At 41.9% G+C, this 27,211-nt stretch overlaps 2 protein-coding genes across 15 annotated transcripts in view; both read right to left on the minus strand.

The window, feature by feature from the left end:
* Positions 1-1,608: 1,608 nt before the first annotated feature.
* On the minus strand, positions 1,609-21,563 carry gad2 (glutamate decarboxylase 2). Its single transcript, XM_048265748.1, has 16 exons — positions 20,867-21,563; positions 20,391-20,453; positions 20,027-20,176; positions 19,347-19,580; positions 18,805-18,895; positions 17,848-17,960; positions 17,026-17,141; positions 16,220-16,299; positions 15,990-16,044; positions 15,226-15,342; positions 13,966-14,030; positions 13,054-13,132; positions 12,007-12,156; positions 9,933-10,040; positions 8,827-8,916; positions 1,609-5,513 (listed from the first exon to the last, which is right to left on the minus strand). Exons 1-16 carry the CDS (start codon positions 20,943-20,945, stop codon positions 5,340-5,342), a joined length of 1,764 nt encoding a protein of 587 aa, XP_048121705.1. The 5' UTR covers positions 20,946-21,563; the 3' UTR covers positions 1,609-5,339.
* Positions 21,564-22,042: 479 nt separating this feature from the next.
* myo3a (myosin IIIA) overlaps positions 22,043-27,211 on the minus strand; it is a 77,144-nt gene continuing 71,975 nt past the window's right edge. For all 14 annotated transcript variants that reach the window (XM_048265752.1, XM_048265754.1, XM_048265750.1 and 11 more), the window contains 3 exons: positions 26,928-26,968; positions 24,434-24,613; positions 22,043-23,937 (listed from right to left, as the gene is read on the minus strand). In XM_048265752.1, the coding sequence (XP_048121709.1) occupies positions 23,823-23,937; positions 24,434-24,613; positions 26,928-26,968 (336 nt within the window). In that variant the 3' untranslated portion in view covers positions 22,043-23,822. The remainder of the gene's footprint in view (positions 23,938-24,433; positions 24,614-26,927; positions 26,969-27,211) is intronic.

Raw genomic sequence — 27,211 nt, forward strand, 5'->3', positions numbered from 1 at the left:
GAAGGGCAGGTTAAGTATCCCTGACAATTGGTACAGAGGAAGTTCCTGAGGGTTAAGCATGTCATTCAGAACGTCTTTGACATATTGCGGTTGCTAAGCTGCTCAAAAACCATAACATCCATAAATTAATGGCATTTTTATCCATCTAAGAAATAGAGCTATGATTATCACACATACCCATACCTAACATTTACCCCCACAACACACACACACCATACTCTGAAACCTTACTATTTAACTCTGTCTACCCCAGAGCTTCACAACAACTGACAATAGTCCCCCCCCCTTATGTTCCCAGTCTTAGGAAGTCTGGTTGAGTCTGGTTTCCTGAAAAAGGGAAAATGAGGGAATGAAGGAGAGAGACATGCCATCTGGAAGCATTTGCCGGTGTTTGGGAAGTGACTGAGGCCATCCGCTCCTTTCACTTGGTCTAGGGTCCAATAGGCTCATGATGGTAACATGTTGGAGTAAATGTTGCACTTGAGCGCATTCAAAATGTGAATGATGTCAACTTTGCCTGACCCTCTGCTTTTGCCAAAACAAAATGAGCTGGCTTGCAAAGAATGTTTGCCTCTAAAAATGTTCATCTTTGTCAGTGTTTACTGATGGGACCAGATAAACCACACACTCACAGAAAAGAAATGTGGGGTGAAAGCGCCATCTAGAGGAGCTAGTTATCATTTTTACAGGTAGGCAATGGTGATAGAGCCACCCCATGCACGACAACACGTACAAGTATGTTTGCATTCAGTAACAGATGGACATTTTCCTATGTTCATCACACTCTTGGGAGCCCTCTTGTGGTGCTTCTTCATCTTTCTTTAAAACTGCATCCATCCGGTAACACTAATATATGTATTTCTTCTGTCTGATAATGATGAAATCAGACCCCAATAAGCTACAGAGCCAAGTAAATTGAGTCATTAGGACAACAGATGAATAACGATAATAACAAAAAATCCAAAGGTATCCAAGGGTTAGGTATCTAAACCCTGTAGGCTACATTGAATTTTTCTATTCTGCAAGGTGAAATGGATAAATACCACACACACACACACACACACACACACACACACTTACATGATAATAAATCATAGCCAATATAGGGGGGGCTAGAGGACTATAAAAGCAGGGGCTAAAAACTGGTACCAAATAAGTGGAGTAGGACAGGACAGTAAAAGCGTTATGACAGTGTGCTTAACAAGTAGACAAGGGCCCAATTTTAAGGTCTGCCTGCAATCATCAACCTTTTTCACAGCTGAAGTGTTCTTCTTCACAAAAGGCATTCAGTGTTTACATAACAAGGGCTTTATATAACACTGCGGACATTGTTTTACCTTTGTTCATATCAGCTCATTGTGAGTGACAAAGGGTTTTGTTACACCTGCACTAATCATCCTAATGCTTTGCTTTTTTGACTTTATCTTAATGCTGGAACTGTAATTATTCATCAATACTGAATAAGAACTGTCATCTGAATGGAGATCACATTTGATTAAGAAACTGGACATTAAAAGGAGAAATAGACAACCATACAGGGAAGAACATGACAAAAAAAGTAGCAGGATTGAGACACTCATGCATTCGAAGGCTCAGTCAGGCAGTCAGTTTGGCGAGAAAGTTTATTTTGTATTTTCCCAGGGAGGTTAACATACAGGCCAAAATGACAGTTTTGTTTATTTCATTTTTTTTTGTTTCAGAGAGGCTGGCATCTTACACATATATTATTTTCTGATTTAACAGACGCCCTATTCGCTTGCACAGTTGTTCCAGTTAAAGATTTCAGAAAATTTGACTGACACATCATCACTGGTGTTAATTGACAGTGAGAAATAGAAATCAATTATACAAAATAATACACTCACTTCAGAGGCATGAGTTACCCTGTTTTGTCAGGTTGCTAAAAATAATCACAAATGGACTCAGGAAATATCTCTGCAAGGCTGAAAGACCTGGTGGCTAGCCAGTAAGCAGTGCTAAAAAAACATTTGTTTTTTCAAAAGCTGGTTGCTGCTACCGGGGGGGGGGGGGCAAAAGCTTCAGAGAGAAGATTTCAAAAGCGAAGAAGATACTTGCGGTAACATGCTGTGCACCCACAGAAAAACACACACATAGTGTACACACACACACCAGCGCTCATCCATAGACACGTGATAGAGAAAAGAGCGAGAAAGAGGAAAGACAGAGAAAGACAGAGGACTCAGTTCAGCAGAAAGCAGACAGGGTCGAGCCGAGGAGCGCATGCTTGCTTGCCTAGCTTGCTTAGCGCATAGCCATCTTCAGGGAGTGGGGGTGGGGGTGGGCAACACAGGTACTTGAAGCAACGCTATGCTATATCATAAAGCTATGCTAATAATCACTCGCTACAAGAGCAGACGTTGGGTAAGACTGTCACAAGGATTGTAAATTCACAAGCTGGGTGCGATGGGGATTGGGGGGCAGAGGGGGCAAAAGCATTCATGCACGTGCAAAATGAGCAAGGCCAATAGCAGTGGCAGCAGTAGCAGCAACAGCAGCAACAACAGCAAGTTAAGAAAACAAAATGGCGGATGTTCCAAGACTACCTCCACAAGGCTGAAGTGACTGGATGCTGTAAAATCACAGAGAGATTGCCAATTCAGTGGGGACAGAGAAAAAGTCCACTTTGTTCTCTCTGTGTTCCATATAAAGATAAATTAGCCTGTTGATGTGTAGGTAGATACAGGAACAAGGTAGCTTCGTTATATCTACAAGTACAGCTCAAACTACAAAAGCAATTGAATAACAGAAGCAAGGTTTCAGGAGATAAACCAGTCTTTCCACTTTCAATCTTCAAACAGACTCAAAAGCGTGACACATTCGACAAATCACAGTTGTTGATTGTTTTTGTTGTTTTTTCCCCTAACTTTTAAAATCCCACATCAAACGATGAACAACCATTTCAACATTGCACATATCAGAGCTTTGCACATTAAAGCTAAAGTGCACAAACTCTCCTTGAGAAGAACAAGACAAATACTGTAAAATTGATACTAAGGCAACAAATTTACAAACACACAAAGGAAAATACATATTGGCACAACCTGTCAAGTATATCACTTGGGCACAAAGACCACGGGCTTTAGTGTTGTAAAAATGGCTTTGCATATTCTTTTGAAATCCTACTCGAGAATGTGCTGGCAGCCTGTCTCCTCACGCATTTGTCTCTTTAGTTAGGTGACATGTTTAATACCTCATGTGTCTGACACACACACATACACACACACACACACATAAATACTCTCTCTCTGTCACCCAAAAGCATTAATGACCAATGGGATTAAAGTCAGATAATCTCTATTAAATAGACAAAATAATATTTTACTTCACAAATAGACTCTGGTTATTTGCCTTATATACACCAATGTATACACATACATCTTCACTCTGTCATGGACATCTTAAAAGTCTATTTACAAACTGAAAGCTGATGCGGATAACTACGCCGTAAGTAAGTAAGTAAGTAATTGTGCTTTTTAAAATGTTGACTCCTACCTCCCTCATGTCATCGCTACATGGTCAAGCTGCCTGCATGAGCAGACTGAATCAACTACAAAACACACAAAAACTGGTGCTTCTCCAATAAATATTATTTTGAGTGATTTTTCATTAACTTTTCCCATATACATCATAGGATCTCAAGTAATGTGTTGGGAATATAAACAGCCTATTGCCTTTGTTTTTAAATTAAAACTGATACGGAAAGAAGCCAACGGATCATATAGTATGTGGCTTGTATTGCTTTTGATTGTACGTTTTTGACCTTTGGACCTTGACATCGGTTTCCAGGGTTTTGAGCTTATCTAGACTGAGAATGTCCACTTGGCAAATTAATCAAGGGACTTAAAAACAGTAACTTCTCTCTATGTGATAAAATTCATCATCGCTAAATTACCTATGGTCCTCCATGTTTATGTCAGCACCCATTTAAGTATGAAAACTCAATAAAAGTTCCGACTGGCAACCACACCACATCTCTATCCAAGCTGGTCATGGACGCCAAGCAGTATTCTCCCAAAAGGTAAAATCTCAAGTCAGACAAAGTCAGGACTGAGCAAAAACTCCGTCAGGAATCACTATCTTCAACAGTTAAAGATGGAGGTTGTAAACAAACCAAGAAACAGACATGAGGCTTTTATCCCGCTAAAAATATGAAAATTCTGTTCAAATAACAGAAGTCCTTTAGTTCTGAGCTTTGGGCAAATGGTGTTTGTGTGCTTCGGTCTAATTGGCAAATGATTTTGTTTGTGTCATGGTCACAGTTATCATCATCATCATCATCATCATCATCATCATCATCATTATCATCATCCTCATCACCAGCCACTATTCTCACTGTCCTGGACTTCACTGAAAGCGGCCAGGTAACACTTGACTGGAGGGGCCTTAAACAGTGTCTTAACACAGAAAGCATGTTCCATCTATTCAACATTCATGACTTTCAAAAAGTATTTACGTAAACATTATTATTTGTGACGGATGCATACCCATACAATGTATCTATTCCTAACGAAGGAAGGACATTGTGTTTCTCTAGAGTTACTTAGTTACTCTAGTTACTCATTCTAGCTGTGAACTGATGATGCAATGAATGAAATAAGGTAAAAAGTGAAAGCTGTCAAATAAATGCTTTTTGGAAATATGAATGCACCCACCATAACGAGGAAATGTATTATTTTTTGATTAAAGATATGATATCCATCCAGACAGCCACAATCTAAATGTCCTCTTTCCAATAATTACATTTTTCTAGACATAAAAAGAAAGACACACACCTTAAGAGTTCAATACAGGACGCCATTGATTGTAAAGGCAGTAGTCCCAAATTGAGGTAAGCTTTAAGTGCCTCAATAAATCAAAAGATATTTCATATATCTCTGGCACTTATGAAGTCTGGTTAAGGTTAGTATAAACTAACTCAGTTTCTATTGCACTAGGATTGGAGAATACATGTCCTCATACTTACACTACGTACTTATGATGGTACATCAAATGCACTAATGTCGACATGAAAAGCAGACATAAACACTTTCACATGGCTTTGGACCAAGAAGGCCACAACATCGCTACAATACTGAAATATATATATGTATACATATATACTGTATATTAATATAGAGAGAAAGATTTTAAAGTCTTTTTTGTTTTGTTTAGATGTTTTCTTAAATATAACTATCTCTAGGAAATGTCAGAGGAGACAAAGTAAAGAATCGCAGTACTGGTACATTCACAGACAAACATTTCATCCATCGGGGGAGGGGAGACACGTATCTGAGCTCTCAGCCATGGGACTCGCAGCACTCTTGCGTTGCTCAGGCTTCTCAGAGGTCCTGGCCGAGCCGCTCGATCTCCTCGATGAGGAAGTCGATATCCTCGAAGGTGGCGGCCGGGTTGGAAATGACCATGCGGAAGAAGTTGACCTTGTCCCCCTGTGGCTGGTAGCTCACCATGGTCGTCCCGTACTCCATCATCCTGGCCTTGATCACAGGGGCCACCTGAGAGCATAAACACAGGTACGAGTCAGTGTTTACAGTATAGCAAATGGGAACAGGTATCAATGATGTGCCTAATTGTAAACATGGACACATCTCACAGGTTTGGGAACTGTGTTTTTTAAAAAAGGTCTTTGTAAAAGGTCTTTTATTGAATTCTGGAGCACAAGGTGGAGAAAGTTTTTTTAAGAGAAATATTTTTTAAGACAAATATTTTTAAATATTTGTGTGGTATATTGCAGCTTGTACACAGGTAAGATATCTTCCTCACTTGTGTTGTTCATATACTGTATATTCATACTGTATGTATCTCAAATATATTTGAATATATATTCACATAATTTATACAAAGGCCACATACTGTAAAACCTGTTTTAACAAAATATGAGATCTGGTTACATCATGTTATATATAGTGGTAATAAATGGTATGACATTCTGCAGTTAAAAGGAAGATGGCATCTTTTGCTTTGACACAGTGAAAGTTCCGCCTCTGTGTGTTTAATTTCCAGTTTTACGGCACAATCCGATTGCCCCTGCTCTCTTATCTGCTTCCCTCCATCAAACTTCTGCTCGTCTCTGCACCGCTCACACTGCCCTCAATCACGCTATCAGGAGACAGGCAAATTACGTTCGGCAGGGCCTCGGTCAGGCAGGCAGAGCCGGCACGGCTGACAGGTAAATCTACGCACAGCTGGACCTGTCACACGTCCGGCACATGACTCAGACGAGAGGAGTTATCGTTCAGTGACACCTGGTAGGAGTAATTTATTTGGAGCTTGATAACCCCTCTCTGGTTTCTGCAAACGTGAACTGCTGATGTACCAAGAGGAGCGAGATTCAATTAAGTGTCAACCGCTCTGCAGTTGGCTAGACAGACATTGTGACATGGTAATGATAAAATCCAGTTGTTGGTTTCTGTTGTGTTATAAAATGGCTTTTTATATTCTTTTTCCATCTGGGTTCATCATGGCTCTGCTTTTATCTGCAGTCTGGTACTTCTAAGCAATCAAAATGATGTTCGTAGAAATTAGCACATCTTAACACACACAATAACAAATCAACAGTATTTTCGTGCCTTGCAGAGGATTGGCCACAGTGCCTGTCTGGGATTAAATTGCCTAAGACGCTGAGGGTTGTTTCTGTGGGTGAAAAGGAATTGCAGTCCTTCCTCTGATGACCACAATGGGATGCCCTGCCACTTTTGAGCGGTGGCCTTATGGCGGAGACGGGCAGTTCAGGCCAGTGTGATTGTCTCTCATACGTAATTACAACCCCATGCTTCACTGAAGCACATTCATACACAAAGGCCTCTCTAGGAATTCTCTTTGCCAGCAGCACATATCTTGGCACTCTGGACAATGGTTATTAGGGACTACAACATGTCCCCACTCTTCCTTTATTTATGGATGATTAGTAGGCTAATCTGCTCGTACGGTGCATTTTAAAGCAGGCGTACTTGCATGGTTAACACTTACTTGAAGTAACAGTTAATCCGAACTATATAATAAAAAAAGTCAATGAGTGAATTTGTACAATATATGTAGGTGGTGAAGATCTGAAGTCAATGAAGGGAATATGTTGAACGTGTTGAAGGTAAGATTAGAACATTACAAATGTACTAAAATGCTTTTGAGGAAAATAAGCTCTATAGCAGAGCCATTGCAGACACCAGATACAAATGTTTTATGAATGCAATATTCACAAAAATGTTTTTGTTTCACTGTTTCACTGAACACAGGTGCATGCCAGAAAAAAGGGGGGAGGGGGCAAAGGACAGACCTGCAAAGTAGTGCGTTGGCAGCTTTTAGAATGTTATAATTATCGTCTATTTCTCCTCCCAAATGGGTTGCAGGTGTTCTTTTGTGAACTCCTTACTTTGCCAGAGGCTTTGGCTGAACAATCACCCTCAGAAATGCTGTCCACAGTGAGGTGGAGGGCCTTTTTTACTCCTTCATAAACACCAGTCACAACAGGATAGGCACAAATGGAGAGGAATGCATTGGACAGGGCCATCACTTTCCCTTAACTGTTTTTAACAGTGTAAATGTGTTTCCTCCCTGAGCTGTCACAAGGACTGATTTAAAAGTCATGAACTTTATTTTACAAATGTGCTTATAGATGCCTGGGTTGATGCACAAGGAGCCCTCAATGGTCTGAGTTGCTACTTGCCTTCTACTTGCTAGTTCAGTACTTTGGGGCCCTGAAGACTTCACATAAAAAAGACGACACTCCAGACACTTGCAGACTGGGTTGGTCAGTGCAGATTGGTGATGTGTAATGCAAGCATGACTATAGAGGCTTATTATGTAGGCTTTGTCCACTCATAGCCAACATGTTGCTGATATCTCTGAACAGATGACTCTCTTAGAGCTTACTTACTGATTTTGATACTGGTAGCCTGATTTTGCTAACTCATCACTGTAATATTTTCTATTGCAAAGGCAAAAAATGATCAGCAGCACAATTATGCTTATGATCTCAAAATTGTACCTAAAAAGAAATAATGTACTGTACAGAGGAAGAGATACAAGTACAGTGCTCACCATGTGCCAATGCACATTGTGAATGTGTTTGTATGCATGTGTGTGTGTGTGTGGGTGTGTGTGTGGGTGCGTGCATGTGTGCGTGCGTGCGTGCGTGCGTGCATGCATGCGTGTAAGTGTGTGTGAGTGTGTATGGGTTGTGTGTGTGTGTGTGTGTGTGTGTGTGTGTGTGTTTATCTGTGTAAGTGACGGATGTGTGAGGAGCTCTTTGTATGTTTGGCACGCTCCTGCTTTCTACCTTAATTGCTGATAAGAGCTGCTAAGGACTCGGCTGCCTGAGGCTGACACTAAACCAGCCAACGACCAATCAGGATGACTGGTCTCCCAGGATATCAACATGCACATACAAACACATGCACGCATGTTCACGCGCGCACACACACACACACACACACACACACACACACACACACACACACACAAATGCATTCTATTTCCACTGGTGGTCCTTATATATGGTGGTATACAACACTACATTCACAACACATTTTTCACTACATTGTTGATTGTTCCAATACTGGAGGCTCATTTTTAGATTTAGGCTATATGTTCTCTTTCTGCAGTCCCCTTTTCTGTCTCCTGACCCAGCTACTTTTCTTCTCTCCCTCTCTCTTCTCTCCCCCTCTCTCTCTCTCTCTCTATATATATATATATATCTATACACTGTACATATATATTAAGCACACAGGAGTAAACAAGATAAGTGTTCTTAGCAGCATTTAAATATGTATTTAAACCCCAGAGCTGAGGCACAAGGAAATCAAATGGCACCTTGTGCAGGCGTTTCTGCTTCTCCACCTTGTCCTCCACGTAGCGCAGGCTGGGCGGAAGGTACCAGAAGCACACGTTGGTGTGCTGAGGCTGTAGCAGAGGCAGAGCAGAATGCACAGGCCTGTTAGCACTGAACCTGCATCTCTGCATCATCAGTCTGAGTCAAATACACTTCATTCAACTCATGTGCAAAAGATAGAGGATAAGACAGTATTCAAGACTTCAAATCAGATGGAATAATAAGCACTGATACATAACAGACAAAAAATATAAATCTAAAATCACTGAACACATGTACTGATTGAGAATAAAAAAGTAGGTTTTGAGAATGACAAAACGAGTGTTAAATCAAACATATTGTATACAATTAAAGATTGAATAAATCTGCAGCTACAGTTAGATTTTGAAAGCGTTGGCTTTTATAGGCGCAGAAACCACAGCAGGTGCATATTTTTGGAATCCCCACTGCAGCAAGCAGTGAAATAGCTTTCTAGCAGCTGGGATAATGTTTTTATAATCCCAAACGTTCGATTATGTTTAAGTAACCGCACCGCGCCACTTCGTCTCTGCTCATTGGCTGCTGAGGTCGGCAGGCAGCGTGGGACCCCAGAGCAAAATTGTTATGTCAGTTTAGCGGCGACGTCCATTTACATGCAAATTAGCCTTGATGCATTTCCCATTCGTTTCAAGGAGAAACTCTGGCTAGCAGCAATGACCTCTAAAAACAGCCCACGACACGCACCACATTACCAAACACTCTGTGAAATGCTAAACATGAAGGGGGGACGTTGTTTGTTATGTGCATACGGGTATAGTACATTTTAAGCAGAACTGTGACACAGAATGAAGCCATCTGCATGTCTATATGTAGTATGACTAATTGCCTGTCATTTCATGCTCGCCATCCAGAATAATGGCATCACAGTGCGGTAACACCTTTGAAGGGAATCAAAGACATTTTTCATGTTCACAGCAACACCATTCATCTTGTCGTCCAGTGTGGCAGAGCCATTAGAAGGGACAAAGGAAAGCATCAATAACGTTAGCAAAGACAAAACAGAAGGAGGGAGCGAGACAGAGAGAGAGGGACTAAAGTGGACACTTGCTTTTCCGTCAAAGACCATCTCATATCCTTCCCTGTCCTTGATCTTGTTGTACAGGTACTCGGACAGCTCCAGACACTTGTCAATCTGAGCTTCAAAACCGATGGTGCCCTGTGAACGCACACACACACACACACACAAAACATACACACACAAGTGTTAACATAAATCGTCTGACAGGGTGATTTCCCCCCCAGGGTCTGATACATGAAGGAGCGAAACCATGGCAACAGCTCTGACAGGTCAACCTATGAATCAACAGCACTCTCCCCGCCTGGACAAAATATTTGTGATCACAGCACAACAGCTGGGAATGAACATTAACAAATAGAGACCTCCAGCCAGATGGTATGGCAACTTAAACAATACAATCCATCCACTGAGAGCAAAGCTAAATGATTATTCCAGAACCATCCACAGCTCTTTCTGAAGCAGGGAAACTGTATCCCAGTGACTTGACCTTATATCTCTTGTTACACATATGACAGGTCAGTGAGGATGGACAGTTGCCATGTCCTGGGCTGCATTAAGCATCAGCACCAGGTTCTCCGTAGTCAAAAAAATGTGTGTAAAGCAGACGGACTCAGGTTACTCCATTTACAACTAAGACCTACATCTGATGAAGTGTTTCTCTACTATGGCTTGATTGAAAGCGTGTGTCTTGGCTCACAAATCACATAAAAATCTCTTAATGACAAGGCATCAGAAAACCTCTGGACCTAAATTCCAGCAGTGGCTTTATTTCCCATATGAAACATAACCCCCTGGGCCCGGCATGAACCGACGATTGTGAATGCTCCGCAGAACTCAAAGGTGCATTGAGAGTAAAATGTAAGAAGGGCATAAAGCAGCAGAGACAGCAGCACAAAGCAAAGAAACAGCAATCGCTGTCTGCACTACGTCAGTTTCTGCCAATACACATAGCCGTGGCAGGATAAGCAATTACCCTTACCGCTCACTGTCAAGAGCCAGAGAATCTGCTGATCACGACAAGCCTGCATCAGGCCTCTAAGCACGCTATCAGGAGCTGCTAGGAGGAGACACCGGTCCACTCATACTGTCAATCAAGTCTACAACTCTGAGCCAAGAGATAAGAAGGACAAGGGTAAACTTTGCAAGTACACTGAAACAATGCAAAAGTGCCCATATGCATCTTGCTATAGAAACCTGAACTGTTGCAAAACTATTATATTTCCTTCCTTTACCGTAATCACCAACTGATTACACCTGATGTAGCAGAACTTATCAACAGAGCAGGCCTTATCAACAGAGATCCTTCATGGTGATACCTTAAAGGTGCTATGTGGAGGTTTTTTTTTTTGTTTAAAACATTCAAAAATGACCTAGACATAACAACGGGATGTGAAAAAACAACCCTTTTGATGCAGTGTCAAAAAACGCATAAGCTCTGTAAACTAACTATTGAAGTTAGCATGCAGATCAGCAAGTGGCGGGCCGGCTCTGTTGTAATATCACTTTGTGGCACGTGTGGCGCTGTATAAAATACAATGCAAAGGAAGAGTGCTGAGTAACAACGTTCAAGACTCAAAACCTACAAATATCCCACATTTAACCACTTTAAAGCCACGTTAACCAACAAGTACACATTTTGAAGATACGCACAGACCTGTCAGAGCTGTACATGATACACACACCAGACCATTTCATACTGGACATAATGGGGTAAAGTCTTGTAGTTTTGTAACTAGCACCATTGGATTTCATGATCCTGTGGGTTTAGCTATTTAAATTCCAACATTCCAGCTTATTCAGTAGCCAAAATATTACAAATTCAAGTTTTTTTTTTTTTTTTAAATCAACATGGCCACATAGACATCTGGGCAAATGCAAACATCAATTTTCTGACTCCTTATACAATAACCTTTCCAAAAATGTATAGTTTACCAAATCCCCCAAAAATTCCCACAAAAATATATAGTGAACCTGACTAAAACCTGTCAGAGGATGTAGAACTGTACAGTATACTGTACACACACCAGACCATTTCCTACTGGACAGGCCACCGGCCAGCAGCCCAGCACGCTGTCTAGTGGAGCACTGACTCTGCTGCTCTCACCTTGGCCCTCCACATGAGCCACAGCTTGAAGATGTCCACATGGCGCCCACACTGCAGGGCCTTGTCCCCTGTGTCATAGCCCAGGTCGTAATGCTTGTCCTGCTGGAACAGGTAGACTGCGTGCATCTGGTTGCAGTTCTGCATCAGACCCTGAATCAACGAGTGAGTACGGTAAGTAAAATAATACATAAATGAATGAATGAATGAATGAATGAATGAGCAATAAATAGATGAATTTCCCCTTGGGGATCAATAAAGTATCTATCTATCTATGGCAGGGGTGGGCAAACTCCGGCCCGCCAAGCACTTTCATCCGGCCCGCCGAGCATTTCATTTGGTTATCAGGCTGCTCGCTATTTTTTTCCTGCGTTAGAAACGACGTTGGTTAGCTTTACTGCAAACTGCTTTTCACTCTCATTAGAGAACGTTTACAATGTCAATGTCAAAACATCATGTTAAATAGAGATGATAGGCCTACTCTTAGTTATCTCCTTTGCAGCAGATCTAACGTTATGCGAGCCATTTAATTGGGAACGCGTCATGCGCTCATGAGAGGGAGAGAGAGCGGCAGGTTCCAGCTGGCTTGGCATTGATATATGATATCTCCTTCTTATAAGAAACTTTTAAAAGGAAATCATGAAGGCAACAGTAGTTCTCACTACTGATCATTTATAAACTGTGAGAGGGCACAGCCATAGGTACAGCACTAGCCATAGCGGAGCAGGCAGTAGATCATTGAGAAGAAATAAACGTGAATTCATAAAGCGACAGTGCATAATTTATACATTTGTTAAACAGCATCAAATTAGCAGTAATTTTTAAGCAATTAATATTTAAAAAAAAAATACTTTTGATACTAAATGATAGGCTAAAAAATGGCGGCACACCGGACAATTTTCAAAACCCAATGTGGCCCTTGAGCAATGTTACAGTACTGTAACAAAGATTGATGTTTGCAAGCCTTTTTCATGGGTTCATGGGGCACCCAGGTCATGCATTCCCTAGGGCCCAGACCGATGGGTTGACCACCGGGCAACACCTGCATACCTCCTCTCTGACCAGCAGGGCGGAGCACTGCAGTGGGACGGCCATCATCTTATGGGGGTTCCAGGTCATTGAATTGGCCCTGCAAAAGTGCAAACCATCATAAGCATAGTCATATACACTAAGTAAGGGATAACGGCCGCCGAGGTGTCCTGTTATACATGCAGCGGAGGGGAGTTGCGTCCGCTCGAGTCTATTAATTCCGTATAACTGGACACACCTCGAAGGCAGTTATCCCGCTTATCACCCGGTTGCTACTGTAAAGCCATGCCTTTATAGCACGCAAAGGAAACATGCGGTAACTTGTTGTACAACTTTCGTTGGCCCTATAACAGCGATAGCATGAACAGTTACATGTAGCTTGTTTACAGTTGATTCCATTGTTGCAAAGCATGCCCCCAGGCTCAACCGTCGTCCTACTATGGTTGTTATAGTTACCATTCATAAGCATTGATATGGAACGGCGATTAAACTTTTTTTTTACCAGATCTACTTCATAGGTGTCCCGTTATTCAGAAAATTAAAGCCACCCCGCCAGCCAATCATATAAGAGTATTTCTTCTCACCGGGTGATAAATGAATATAGTATTGAAGACAAGATAAAATGATCTCCATTGTAAGGCTACGTTCCCATAAACTGGCACACTCCCAAATGTATGCCAAGAGAAATTAAATTTTGTAATCACAATACTATTCAGAGGAATGAAAAATCGGCACCAGGAAAACAACATTAAATCCTGACAATCCTGATTATGAATACATAAATAATAAACCAACTAAATGAACCAACAATAATTAATTAACAAAAACATTATGAAAATGAATAGATAAACGAATAGAATAAAGACAACAACACAACACAAATCCCAACAGCGGCAAATTGACAGGAAGTGGGGAGGAGATCACAAGACTGACCTCTCAACCCCGTTCAGCTTCCACCGGTGCTTCCGCGACATGAGCAGACTGCCTCCCCAGGCACCCTACACACACACACACACACACACACACACACACACAGAGAACAGGTGCTATAAAATCATCACGGTAACATCACACCTGGTGAGAACTCAACATGGCATTTGGATAACACCTTCTTCCTGAACAAGCCCATAATGTTGCCTGTGCCAAGAAGCATCTCTCTCTCTCTTTCTCTCTCTCTCTCTCTCTCCCCCCACACACACACACACACACACACACACAGTCAGAGAGAAGTATGTGTCTCATTCAGTTCACACACTATGAAAAAAACAGCCCACCTAACAAAATTTCTCAGTCCCAATTTGAACGATTACAAGACTCAGCCATACATGGACTGATATCATTCATCCTCCTATGGAATTTTAGATGAGGACAAAAGTGGACAGAAAGGCTACCAGCACACCAGACTGTAACGCCCAGCAAGTTAATGAGCGTTTTGACAGAGGGAGTCTAAAAAGGGAAAGAGCTTCATCACTCTCTTGTTCTCGTCTGGTCTGCAGTGACACAGACTCTAAATGGCTCACCCTTGGGCTTGCAGGTCAGCTGCATGCAGAATTGTGTGTGTGTGTGTGTGTGTGTGTGTGTGTGTGTGTGTGTGTGTGTGTGGCTCCTTACTCTTCGACTGGGCTGGGTGAGGCTACAGCTGTGTGCCCAGACTCCTAACAACAAACCGATGGGCTACATGAAAGGCATGATGGAGTCACAAACTAATGAGATGACAATAGACACCTATTTATCCAGCGCCACTCAGAGTGACATGCAGTAGCATACTCATTCTCTCTCTCTCTCGCTCTCTCTCTCTCACACACACACACACACACACATACACGCACACATACTTTGAACTGACATAATAAATACCTTCTGTTTACAATGCAGAGCTCACTTAATAATCATAACGTGCACCCCTCATCAAGAGAAACAGTGTGATGTACAAACATTGCAACACATTGAAGGGCTTTTACTGTAAGAACAAAAACGTGTCTGAAAGTGCACTGAGCGAAAAAGCAAGTACTTCAAATGACTACATACTCGTATTGACCCTTTTAATATGGAGACACGCTAGCTAAGGCCTCGGAGATCTGCAAATGAGATCAGCCTCCTCTTTTGAAAGACACTGCTGTGAATCTGCGACGGCCATCTCACCCCCCCTCCTTCAGGAAGTGAGGTGCAGAGGAGAAAAACATGCCCACTCACGTCCACGTGCATCCAGACGTCGTATTTCTTGCAGATGTCCGAGATGGCGATGAGTGGATCAAAGGCTCCGTAGACAGTGGTGCCGGCCGTGGCGCTCACAAAGAACGGAACGAGACCCTGGAGGGACACAAGATATTCACAGGCGACACTTTACTGCCTGGATGGACCGCCATACAACGTCTGGAAATCATGTTGACCACTCCATCAGTTTAAACAGGTCCTTTCAGAGGGAAAGGATGTGACTTCAGAATATGCAGCTGGAGCTGGCCAGAGGGCAGGATGATTACCACACATACCCAACACCTAATAAGTTTCATATGTTAAATATTAATGGAATGTTGTTTCAACACATCTACTCAACAAAGTCTACCGGTACATGAACGTAGAATTTCCTTTCACCACATAATATTTAAACTATATATTATGTATTGAAAAAGCATACATGTTAATCATGCGTGATGGAGAGAGTTTTGATTGAGCTTCCAGCCAATGGGGTAGCAATATGTCATTGTCATTTCAAACTTGTCCAAAAGCTATTCACTTCCACAGAGCACTGGAGCAGCTAGTGATACTGATAGTTTTCTTACACCTCATCAGAGAGGTGCAATAACATGCAATAAGCTGTTGGAGCATTTTGTTGAAAAGTAAATCTTTTCCTGTGAGCTTGTTGGGCACCGCTCGACCATAAAAGTCGATTAGATGGGGAAATGTTTCTGAGAGAATGGTCAGGCAGGGACGAGGGGAGACGAGCGTTCAGACTGTACCTTCTGCTTCGCTTCCAGGATCTTCTTCTCAAGGTCGGACGGGATCATCTTCCCTCTGGTGAAGGCAAAAGTAATGGAATAAAAGTAGGAATAAAAGAGGAATAAAAAAGAAATTATGTTTTTATTTGAGCTCATGTCAATCATCTCAATCAATCAGAGACAACAAACAATACACCAAGTCTACTGTGTGTAGCATCACGGCTGTGACAACATCTGTATTCTGTACTCACCTCTCATCTACCTTGATGCAAATGACACTCTCTGTCCCGATGCCAAGAGCAGCAGCTCCTTTTTTGATGGAGAAATGGCTCTGCAACACAAAAAATGTCATTGGTCATTTTTTCACATGAAAATGTCTATAGATATTCATAATCAATGACTTCTTGAAGTCCTTCATCATAAAATGATAGAGACAATTCAAGAGAATGCATGAAGTATATGATCTATTACATCTGCTTGCGACTAGTTGTTTCCCATGAGTTATTATGGCTACAAGGATAATATCCCCTTGTCTCTGAACATCAGTGTGATGACTTTTATGGCAAATGGAAATAGACAATCTCTGCCTACAAATATAATGAAAAAGATGCTCTCTTTTAAAATTCCCCATTTTAAACTCTCCAATCTAAGATGTCCCTCATCTGATATTCTGTGATAACACCTTTGATTGCCTACCAATGAACTGCATTTATCTCGTAAACATGGGACAGAGGATGGCTTCTGATTGGTCATCGATCACTTGTTATACATTACAGTCACAGCATACAAATTCAACATATCATACATGATATTTTAAATCCACATTCTCTACTATCAGGTCCCCTTTTTAGAGTACCCTCATATTAGAAATAATCAATATATCAACATATGAATTCCAAATACAGATTATGAGGATGGCATAGCCTACTCTAAAATCATAATTTATTAACCTGTCTGAAGCCAGAAAGACAGAAAACAAAGCAAAGAAAGAGGAGCTATCATAACATAGAAAATGAAAAATGAAGAGAGTACAAAAAAGAACAAAAATAGAGCCTACATGCTCCGAAGTGAAAGCTGCTAGTTTGGGGATCGACGACATTCCTTTCTCCTTCACTTCAGGGAACATCTTGAAGCGTGCCAGCAGCATGGCATACATGTTGGATATGGCGCCACCTAGGGGAGAAAGACAGAGCGCCTCAGCCTTCCACCAGTGATTATGAAAGGCAGGTGATGAGGATGTGCAGCCTCAGCCAAAGGCAACACACAGCTGCCTATATCACTCCACACAGCCTGACAAAGAGCAAACAGCATCCTGATGTGGGCGCTAAATCTGTCTCTCTCTCTCTCTCTCTTGCTCTCACACACATCTTGTTTTTGTCTCCATCTTGCTCCTCTGTGTCTTTGAGTAAGCCATTCTCTATCTAAAAAGCGTACTAAAACATAAACACCACTGATTAGCGGTACACAAAAACATGTGAAGCTGACCAAGTAGACAAAGTAAAAAAAAAATAAACCTGTCAAAAAGGTTTAAATGAAGTCTCAGCAGCTTCAGTGTCTGTCTGGCCTACAAGTGTGTGGTATTACCACACCTGATGTTGGGTTCTTGGCTAGCCATCGAAGCATGAGGGGGCTTACACTGGGCCTTATGCATTGCATATGTCTCATTCATTACATACGTACGTCTCTGGACTGTGTGATACACCCACTGATCAAAATGGAGGCTGTGATGCAACGTGAAGGACAGGCGGACACTCTGCTCCATCAAAATTAGGAAACAAGTCAGAGAGTCGGGGAGGGGGTAGGAGGGGAGGCGGAGGGTGGGGGTGGTGGTGCGGAGTGGGTGGAGCCCTGTGAGGCACGCTCCTCGCGTGACGCTTACCGGGAGAGAAGATACCGTCGCCTCGTCCATCGGACCAGCCAATGATCTCCCTCATCTTCTTGAGCGTGACGTATTCCAGCAGCACAAACACTGGCGCCACCTCATAGGTGAACCTGTCCAGCACCGGGAGACCACATGACCCAGTTACACAAAACGCCAAAGCAGCACCCAAAAAAAGAGTCCACGTTTTTTCCCCTGTTTCACAACAGTCTCGGCCTGTGCTTTTGCAACAGCATGTCATTGACAGTTTGAGGGCATGTTGAGGTTGTTAAATAGAGGCGCAGGAACAGGAGGAGAAAACTAGGGTGATACACAGACAGGGGCTCCTACATTGGCAAATCCTTCAAGTTAAAGATATTTGATGTCTTTCCACACACACACACAAAAAAGAATTTCCTGAAAAGGTGATAATGATACTATTAAATTGCCACTTCATCTTGAAAGATGGACTGAAAAAATAAATTACTGATAGGGAATATTTGTAATAGAATATTTTAAACATATAATGTGTACCACACCTTCTGAATCATCTTATTTCCAAATGTGGAGGATTTTCAGTTTTAGTTATTTAATTGTAAATTAATAGACAAAATCTACATTTTACTGCACTACCCAATTTGCCTAGCCTGCAATTTGCCTAGCCTGTCAGCAGTTCTAAGGAACACTTCGCAGACTAACCTGAAAGTGACCTTTAATGGTCATAGCTCAAATAATTTTAATTTTCTCAGCATGAATATGTTCAGGGGGCTAACTTGGGGGAAGGGCGAGAGGGTAATTTAATGTTGGAATCGATTCCAGCCAGGCTTTTCATTTCACTCCTTTCAAATGATCCCTTTGATGCTCCCAACACTATCAGAAGAAACAGGCGCATAATAAGTTGGCATCAGAGCGGGGAACCTGGGGCAGGAAATGACTGAAACTCGCCACGTGGTCGAGCATTGAGCCAGGAGTACTCACATATTGGTATTGGCAGTTGATGTCAACCAATCCGCCGCCAGGCCAACCATGTCTAATCCAGTTGAGAGTTGATTGAAATACCTGGGGTGCGCTATACATAGAAAATGAAATGAGAGAGATTTAATGATGCTTATAGATTTTAATTAGGCCGTGAAAATGGCATTTAAATGCTAATATGTGTTGGTGTATTGTCTGTGCTTGATTTTAGGGAATGGCCCAACATAATCTTACCCATGGTTGAGAAGGCCTAAATATTAGGCTCTACCGTATACAAGATTTAATCTGTTTTAAATCTGATTGAAGCAAGGTGAAATAATAGATCTGTGATACAGTACGTCTTTACAATGACAAGGGTCATTTGTAATTTAGTGAAACCCGTCAATTTATTTCTAATAGAAGGGGGGAAATAAGGGGAAGCTCAAATAACATAGACGCTGTTCACTTATCGCCAGACTGGCATTAAAATAACAAATAAATTAAATCTACCCCAAAAGCCAGCATTTTCAAGCAAAACTTGAATGTTAAAAGGGCATGCAAATTACCTGTTTTAATGGCGTATTTCAGGGTGGCCCGACAACTTACAAGGATATCATCCAAGCTCTCAGGCTCATCGGAAAGTTCCCAGTTGTTTCTTTGGAGTAATTCATTAGGGTAGTGAAAATCGATTACTTTCGTTGACCTATCAAACGACTCCACAATATAGGATAACAAGATATCCACGACCTCCTGGAGGAAAGTCATTGTCTTCATGTCTCCATCCAGAGCAGGAAGAAGATCTGTAAAATATTTAATTGCTATGTATTTTAGTATTAAAATGTAATTGGACAATATGGAAAACACGACACTGTAACGATTAAGTGATAATTTAACCTTGACAAAGGAAGGTCAGGTTGATGATTAACGGATAAAGGGTGCTTCCTTAGAAAATACATACACTAAGCATTCAAACAGACTACCTTGTTGAAAATAATCGTTTCAAGTAAAATTATTAGACTTGCAGACAATGCTTTAGGTCATTCGATATTTATGTAAAACAAAAGTCAACAATTTGAAGAAAGATGTAAAAAAAAATCAAAGCATAGGCCTGGTTTCCACATTACAGACCATTTTGTTCAGATTAATTTAACACAGAATACAGAAATGCATGTATGCAATATGCAATACACCTTGCTTTTAACGTGGGGAAATTAGGTGGTGGTGGGGGGGGGGGGGCAGCTTGTACCTGTTGAGTAGAGCTCGGAAAAGCCGGTGGTTGCTTTAGAACAATTACATGGTTTATTGCAACCGCAGGTCTCAGCCGGTGTCTCCTCCTCTTGTTTGGTTGATGTGTCGACTGGTTTGTCGACTGCTTCCTCGCCGACATTTAGCAGTGCTTCAGCAAAGCCGAAGATAATTCAAGTCATAAATCGTAAACCCAAAACAATAAACCTTTTCATGCTGACTTACAAGGCTATTACTGATGTAAAAAATCTTAAATTACGGAGGGGTATGACATGCATTTTAATATATCCGAAATAATTACGAATATGATAGCACTTAACGAAATGTGCAAAAAAAAAACAGAGGATAATTTCAGAAGAACGTACCACATAATTTCGATCCAAGACCACCAGGAAATTTTTGGGCCGCTGCCTGACACCATGCTCTTGCTAAACAAATACAGTCAAAGCGAAATTCGAGGACAGTTTATTTACAGGCAATATTTCCACCACAATATCACAATGAAAATTCAACAATTACTGACATAATGGCACCGCGATTTTGCCATTGACATGGTAGCTGAATTCATAATAATAAACATGAAAACAGCCACGTCGTAATGAAATAAGCTTCATACTTTCACATCATCACCATAACCTTGAACTAAGAAATTTAGGCTAGGTTCTCCATAGGAAATGTCCCATTTCTCACACACGTTGTGAGCTAATCATGATATTGCCATGCACATAGGATTTGAATATTACCGCTTAGTACATTCTGGTGCATAGTGTATAAGAGATTAGACTGATAGCTGATGGTGATGTTTGTTCTCAGATAACTCGAATTATTCGCCCTTACTTACGTGTACTGGGGCTTTGGCTGCCAGCATTAGGATTACCAGCATTTTGGCCACCGAGAGACCAAAACCCGTGAGAAGCCATTGCAGTCAGTCACAACTACGAAAGAAGGAGACAGATAGTGCCCATCCAGACGGAAAAACGCGCCAGGGGGAAACGGGAGCTGTTCGCAGGCGTGGTGCTGAAAGCGTCCAGGCAGCTTTTCAGTTCGCTGTTGCAAATCCAATTGAGCATTCAACGGAAACACGAACACGGCTTTCAGGTCGTTGCCCCCTCTTCACTCAGGTATCCTCCCGTCTCAAATCTCGGTCCTCCACAGGTACCACAAAACTGCGTGGCGTCTGCTGTGCTGTGCGCGCAACGCGGTTTAAAATGAACAACCACTTCTTCCTGACAGCATACTTTCCAAAGACGCGGCGCGTCAACACAATGTAATGAATTGCGTAAAAGGTGTTTCGAAACGATGTTTTGCAACAAATCCAAAAAACGGACTATCGAGGGGGAAAAATAGGACAGATTTACGACCAATGCAATGCTCGAAATAGTTTCCGGTAAGTGCCAGGTGCACTTTTATTAGTGCGTATCATAGTCCAACTTGGAAAATAGAGCGAGGGGTATAATGACATTAGGAATCATAAAAGCCTTGTGTAACGTGGCGCTAACCCAGTTCACGTCACCAAGAGAAATTCCGACGTGATTCTCATCATGACGAAGGGCGTTGCGTGCTGAGTCGTGACCACACATTTGGAGCATTTTTTCTTTCCTGCCAATTTCAAGACTTTGGGGAAAGGGATAAACATTCTAAACAATTCCGCCTTTTTCTTCCGGTAAAGCATTTCAGCGATACTCTATAACTGGAAGTGGCGCGCAACATTTTACAGCCAAAGAACTGAAGTGCAAGTGCTCCATGTAGCATAACGTCAACACTGGGTTAATCTATGGTTTTGGGCACCTGGTATTTTTGTGTGTATGGTTTCACAATACCACAAATGTAACGTTTTTAGCTTGCTTTATTATGACCCAAAAGTTAGTCGTTAGTTAGACGTTAGTACCATACACAACTTCAATAAAGATCATTTGAACTGTACTTTTGGGTGACTTGACTGACGGATGTAGTGCACATTTCCTGCAATGGTTGTGGTTTCGATTTATTGATAGCCTTGGAAAGCAAAACCCATGAATCAAAATGAAGAAATGCATTTATTTATTGCCAGTAGACGCGCACTAGAGGGCACACGCCTATTACGCACGCGCCCTTCACAAACGCCAATGGAAGTTCGAAATTAATCCACACATTTCGCATCGCCTCCATCCCGCCATGGATAATCGTGGCATCCCTTTTTGATATTCTTCAGAATGATGCAGACAACGCACACAATCAACCTCAGACAGTTTACGGGATGTCCGCATCAAACTTATAAACGACCCTAACAATAATGTTCGCGTCAGTGACCGCCACTCACTCCTCTGGGTGTGTTCGGTGTGAAAATGTCATAAGAAAAGCTTACGTTTCAGGAAAGCGATGGTAAGGTAATCCCTTGATGTATGGCGTGTGCAAACCCAGTGTTTTCTTTTAACTGAAGTTAAAGGTATGTTAGTTAGTCTGTTCCCCATAAACAGGGCCATATTGGGAATGGTATCATTAATTTAAAGCACTAGACATTTAATAATAATGATATTAATACATGGAGCATAAATCAGTCGGGAGACATATTTATGTCCCCTCACACACGTGTGCACACGCAGACACAGTACACACACACATGCAGAAATCAGAACAAGATTTCTAATAAATTAGAAACATTGTATTTTTAAAAGTCAAAAATAATGAACACCAGAGAACTAAAAACGTGATGGAATGTGAATGTTGTGGCCACGATTCTATGCTTACGATAAGAATTAGTTAACCAGACAAAATGTGTTTAAGGTTACACTTTGATGGTTATATTACACACAGCTTCCTGTTGGGGCTGATAACAGTATGTACAACACAACAACATTAACAATCATCAAAACATCACTGACACACAGCACAGTTGGTGTCCATTATCAGTTATTTACAGTGAGAATTTCTTTGGAAAATAAACCACTCAGCCAGATGTGTTCTAAAGTCTTACCAGCAAAATTCAATCAAATATAAAATGTTAGTGTGTCTGTTAGAAACAGATAAACACCCAATTATGTTACATGTAGATATAACTGTGTCAATATTTGGATGGTTCAAAGTGGACTAAAACTGTCATCACTAGAGCACTGAGGTAATACACATTGTCTTCTGCAATGGCAATAATTCAGAAGTTGATGTACAAGAAGTGATCATCGACATAAAACAGATTTTTCAGTATGTACATCCCTAGATCCACATCTCAGAGTTAAACTGATACCATGACTTCAGTTAATCCTGTGCATGGATTTTTGAAAATGATGAAAATGATATGTGTTATGTTGTGTATAGTTTATATACAGGACTTTTCTGCAAGACTATACAGATGACAGATTGCATGAGTTGCATTTAGTAAAATAACCAAACCATTTGTACAGTGCGTGATTGTTTTTCCCAAAGCTGTGGCACCAAGGAATAACAGTGATCCGTCGATGAATAGATTTTCAGCTAGCCCAGAGAAAAATGGTTTTGTTGCATTATATTCACACATTATACTATTGACACGTGTACAAACTCTACATATAAACAAGGAGAAATGTGGTGTGATTCTGTCTTGATGCCAGTGATAATAAATAAATAAATAATTACTGTATCAATCTGAGAGGAGTGAGGTTGACCCAGGTTCACCGAAGGCCTATCACACTTTCACTCACTCTCTCTCTCTCTCTCTCTCTCTCTCTCTCACACACACACACACACACACACACACACACACACACACACACAAGCACACACAAGCACACACACACACGCATGCGCACACACATGCACACACACACACACACAAAGTGATACATTCAGTACTGCTTGATGAGTCTTCGTCTTTGAGAGGTCTTCCGCAGTAGCTTCCTGAAGTCATAAGGATTGTCTTCTTTTTCGCTCTCTGTCGAGGGCATTCTTGGAAGGGATGGCCTGTGGACATAGGCAAAGGAGGAATGATAGAGAGACAGGGACAAAAAAAAGAGGTTTGTATGTCTGTTATAGTGGTCACACAGCACGTCCATCATTGTGGTTGTAGAAAAAGAATGACTAAAACCAACCAGTTCATTAGAGGAGGTATTGTGAGAGCATCATTTCATGCATGTGTATTTCCATTTAGACACAAACACACACACACACACATGCATGCACGTGCATTTGCGCACACACACACACACACACACACACACACACACACAGAGACACACAGAGACACACAGAGACACACACACACACAGACACACACACACACACACAAAATGCAACCATGGGTTATATACATAACACACACATGTGTGTGTGTGTGTCTTTGTGTGAGTGTGTGTGTGTTTTTGTGTGTGTGTCTGACTCTGTGTGAACATACATGTACATGAACTACACTGAGAAACGCTCTGCAGGCCAAGAATGCTCTGCAGGCCACGTGACATACCTTTTCTGTTTAGGCAGAGTGGGGGGCGCGGGCTCAGACAGAGGCCTCTCAGGGGGTCCCCGGTCCAGAGAGGTGTGTCTGCCGCAGGGCAGCTGGGACTCGCTGGACAGGGCGCCCTTGGACTTGGTTGGAGACAGGCCCTGGTAATACTGGTCATCCATGTCCGGTAGCTTCCCTCCGCTGTATTCACAGCAAAATAATATATTATTTGCGTGAGACAACTTGCCTGGACACATGGCTCTTAAAAACTATCTAAACGTAACTTTACTGTAATTCGCTGTGGCCTTGCCTGGAAACTATGGAGACAGAATAGGAGCTCAGAGCTTTGGGCAATACTTATTAGTCCATCCACTTAGATGCCTCACCTATATCGGACAATACATAATATGTCTGGGTTGCATTTTGGAAATTAGTTCAAACCAGGTTCTAGTGTCATCACAAGAGATTCTGGACCAGTGATTTTGTTCTGTGTCTAGATTCCTTTCCTCACAAATCCAACTCATACTCAAATGAGGGAAACAACTCGAGTATTCTATGCAGATAAAGTTAGCTCTGTGCATTAGAACACAACCTTTAAGGCCACCTAAGTTAGCTCAGGTCATCTGAGGGAGAGCAAGTAGGAGAAGAGCTGAGTAAAAACTTGATAAAGCCATATGAGTCATGGTGACATGCAATTACGAGGGTGTGGGTGGATTGTCAGCAGTCATTACTCTGACAGGAGTGACAGACCCTGGGATATTCCCCCAATGTGGGAGCACACCACCCACTGCAGCCATAGGGGTGGGGGTGGAGTCGGAGGAGCGTCCAGCGAGCCAAAGGCATAAATAAAGCGTATTACTGTGTTTCATAGCAGGCCGAGCATGGAGCAGCACCACCATTATTTCAGTTTCAGCTGAGCTCTCTTGGTCTGAGTGTGTGTGTGTGTGTGTGTGTGTGTGTCTATATATGTATGAGACACACACACACACACACACACACACACACACACACACACACACAGACACTCAGTTTCTTCCTCTAGTGATTTTCTCATCACTCATTCTCGTCTCCCTCATTTCTCTCTCTCTCTCCCGTGTGCGGTGGCAGTGGCCTATGTGTCATTTCCTTTTCTCTCTGGCCATCGCCTCCATTCCTCTCCTCCGTGTCGTCTCAGAGTGCCCTCTGTTTTTCTCTTCTCCAGCTCCTCTATTTCTCAGCCTGATGAACCACAGTCTCTTCTCATGTGAAGGGCTCAATGCAATTCTCTATGAACTGACATGTTTCTTCATTGTTTATAGAAGCCCTTCCGCTTATGGGACCATCTCTGTGAGCCTCTGTGACTGTTGACCCAATGTTGGACTTTATACTGGACCATTCTCTTTTGCATCATTGCATCCCATGTCCAATATATGGTGCTGGAGGTGGTCCTCATTGGTATGGTTCCATATGGAGCCCTTTTTCCACAGTCCATCTCATTCTCCCTCGATGCATGTTTCTCTCCTTGTCCTCTCACTCTCTTCTCTCTCTTCCTCTTTGTCTCTTGACCCCCTCCCCCTGTTTCAGCTGTCAGCCTGCATACCCAGACGCTATCTATCCTCCTGACCTTCTTGTTCTTAATGGGGCAAGTAAACGGCTCCTGTCTACAGCCAGCTTTATTTATCAGCAAACAAATTATGATGCCCGTGTGTGTGTGTGTGTGTGTGTGTGTGTGTGTGTGTGTGTGTGTGTGTGTGTGTCACAAAAATGATGGAATGTGGCTGGCTTAGTCCTCCCAGCATTATGTTCAGCTTTGTGGCTGGCTGTCAGTTTGACTGCATGAGGTACAATACTCGCACAATGCCGGTGTGTGTGTGTGACTTTCTGGGTCTGTGTCTGTGTGTGAATGAGTCAAACAACAGACAAAATATTGCTCTGTATCAGCTGTAATAGGCAGTATGTCCTTTTGGAGGAGAATCTGTTACTTTCACCCATAATGTGTACTCTACTGGGGAGTCTTAAATGGCACAACGACTCTATTTTATCTTGCCAGTCAACTCAAATAAAAGTATACACACAAAGTGTGTGGTGTGTGTGTGTGTGTGTGTGTGTGTATGATAGAATTCATAATAATTGTATTTACATTTTAACATGCAATTGTGTGTGTGTGTGTGTGTGTGTGTGTGTGTGGGGGGGGGGGGGGGATTTGTTGTCTGGTCTGTTGATTTAATTGATCTCTCAAAAACTGTCCCTAGAATGCAATCCTGTGGCTTGTGTTGATATACATCATAGCATAGACATTGCAGAATCTGGGTTTAGTAGTTTGGGTACCTTAGGCTAATCCTAGGGTAAAAGACATTTACAACGTAAAGGAACGATTACAACATGAAGAACAATTTCGTCGGGGTCACTTTCAGATATCCTTAATGTCTGGACGTTGTCATTCATATTAGCTAAAGCAATCCTTTTTTGCCATTATAGTTTTCCTTCTTGGTGTAAATGGCCCTTAAGACTCTAGATTTCATTAATACACACTTACCATTGCTTCCTAGGCCTTCTCCTGTCGTCTTGGACTGATCTCTGTAAGAGAACATAAAGGAAAAGACAATTATACACTCTTAAAACAAATCGGTTGTCCCTATCTGGACACCCAGATGTGTTTAAAAAAACAACACACTTTGTGTTGTTTTCAGCGCAAGTTGTGTTGTTTTCAACACATTTTGTGTAACAAATTAAAAAAAGGAACCAACACAAACTTGTGTTTTCCTTATCTGGACACAGCTCACAACGCAGCACATTTGTTTTAAGAGTGTATAATCCTAG

The sequence above is a fragment of the Alosa alosa genome, chromosome 16 (genome assembly GCF_017589495.1).
Source record: "Alosa alosa isolate M-15738 ecotype Scorff River chromosome 16, AALO_Geno_1.1, whole genome shotgun sequence".
NCBI lineage: Eukaryota > Metazoa > Chordata > Actinopteri > Clupeiformes > Clupeidae > Alosa > Alosa alosa.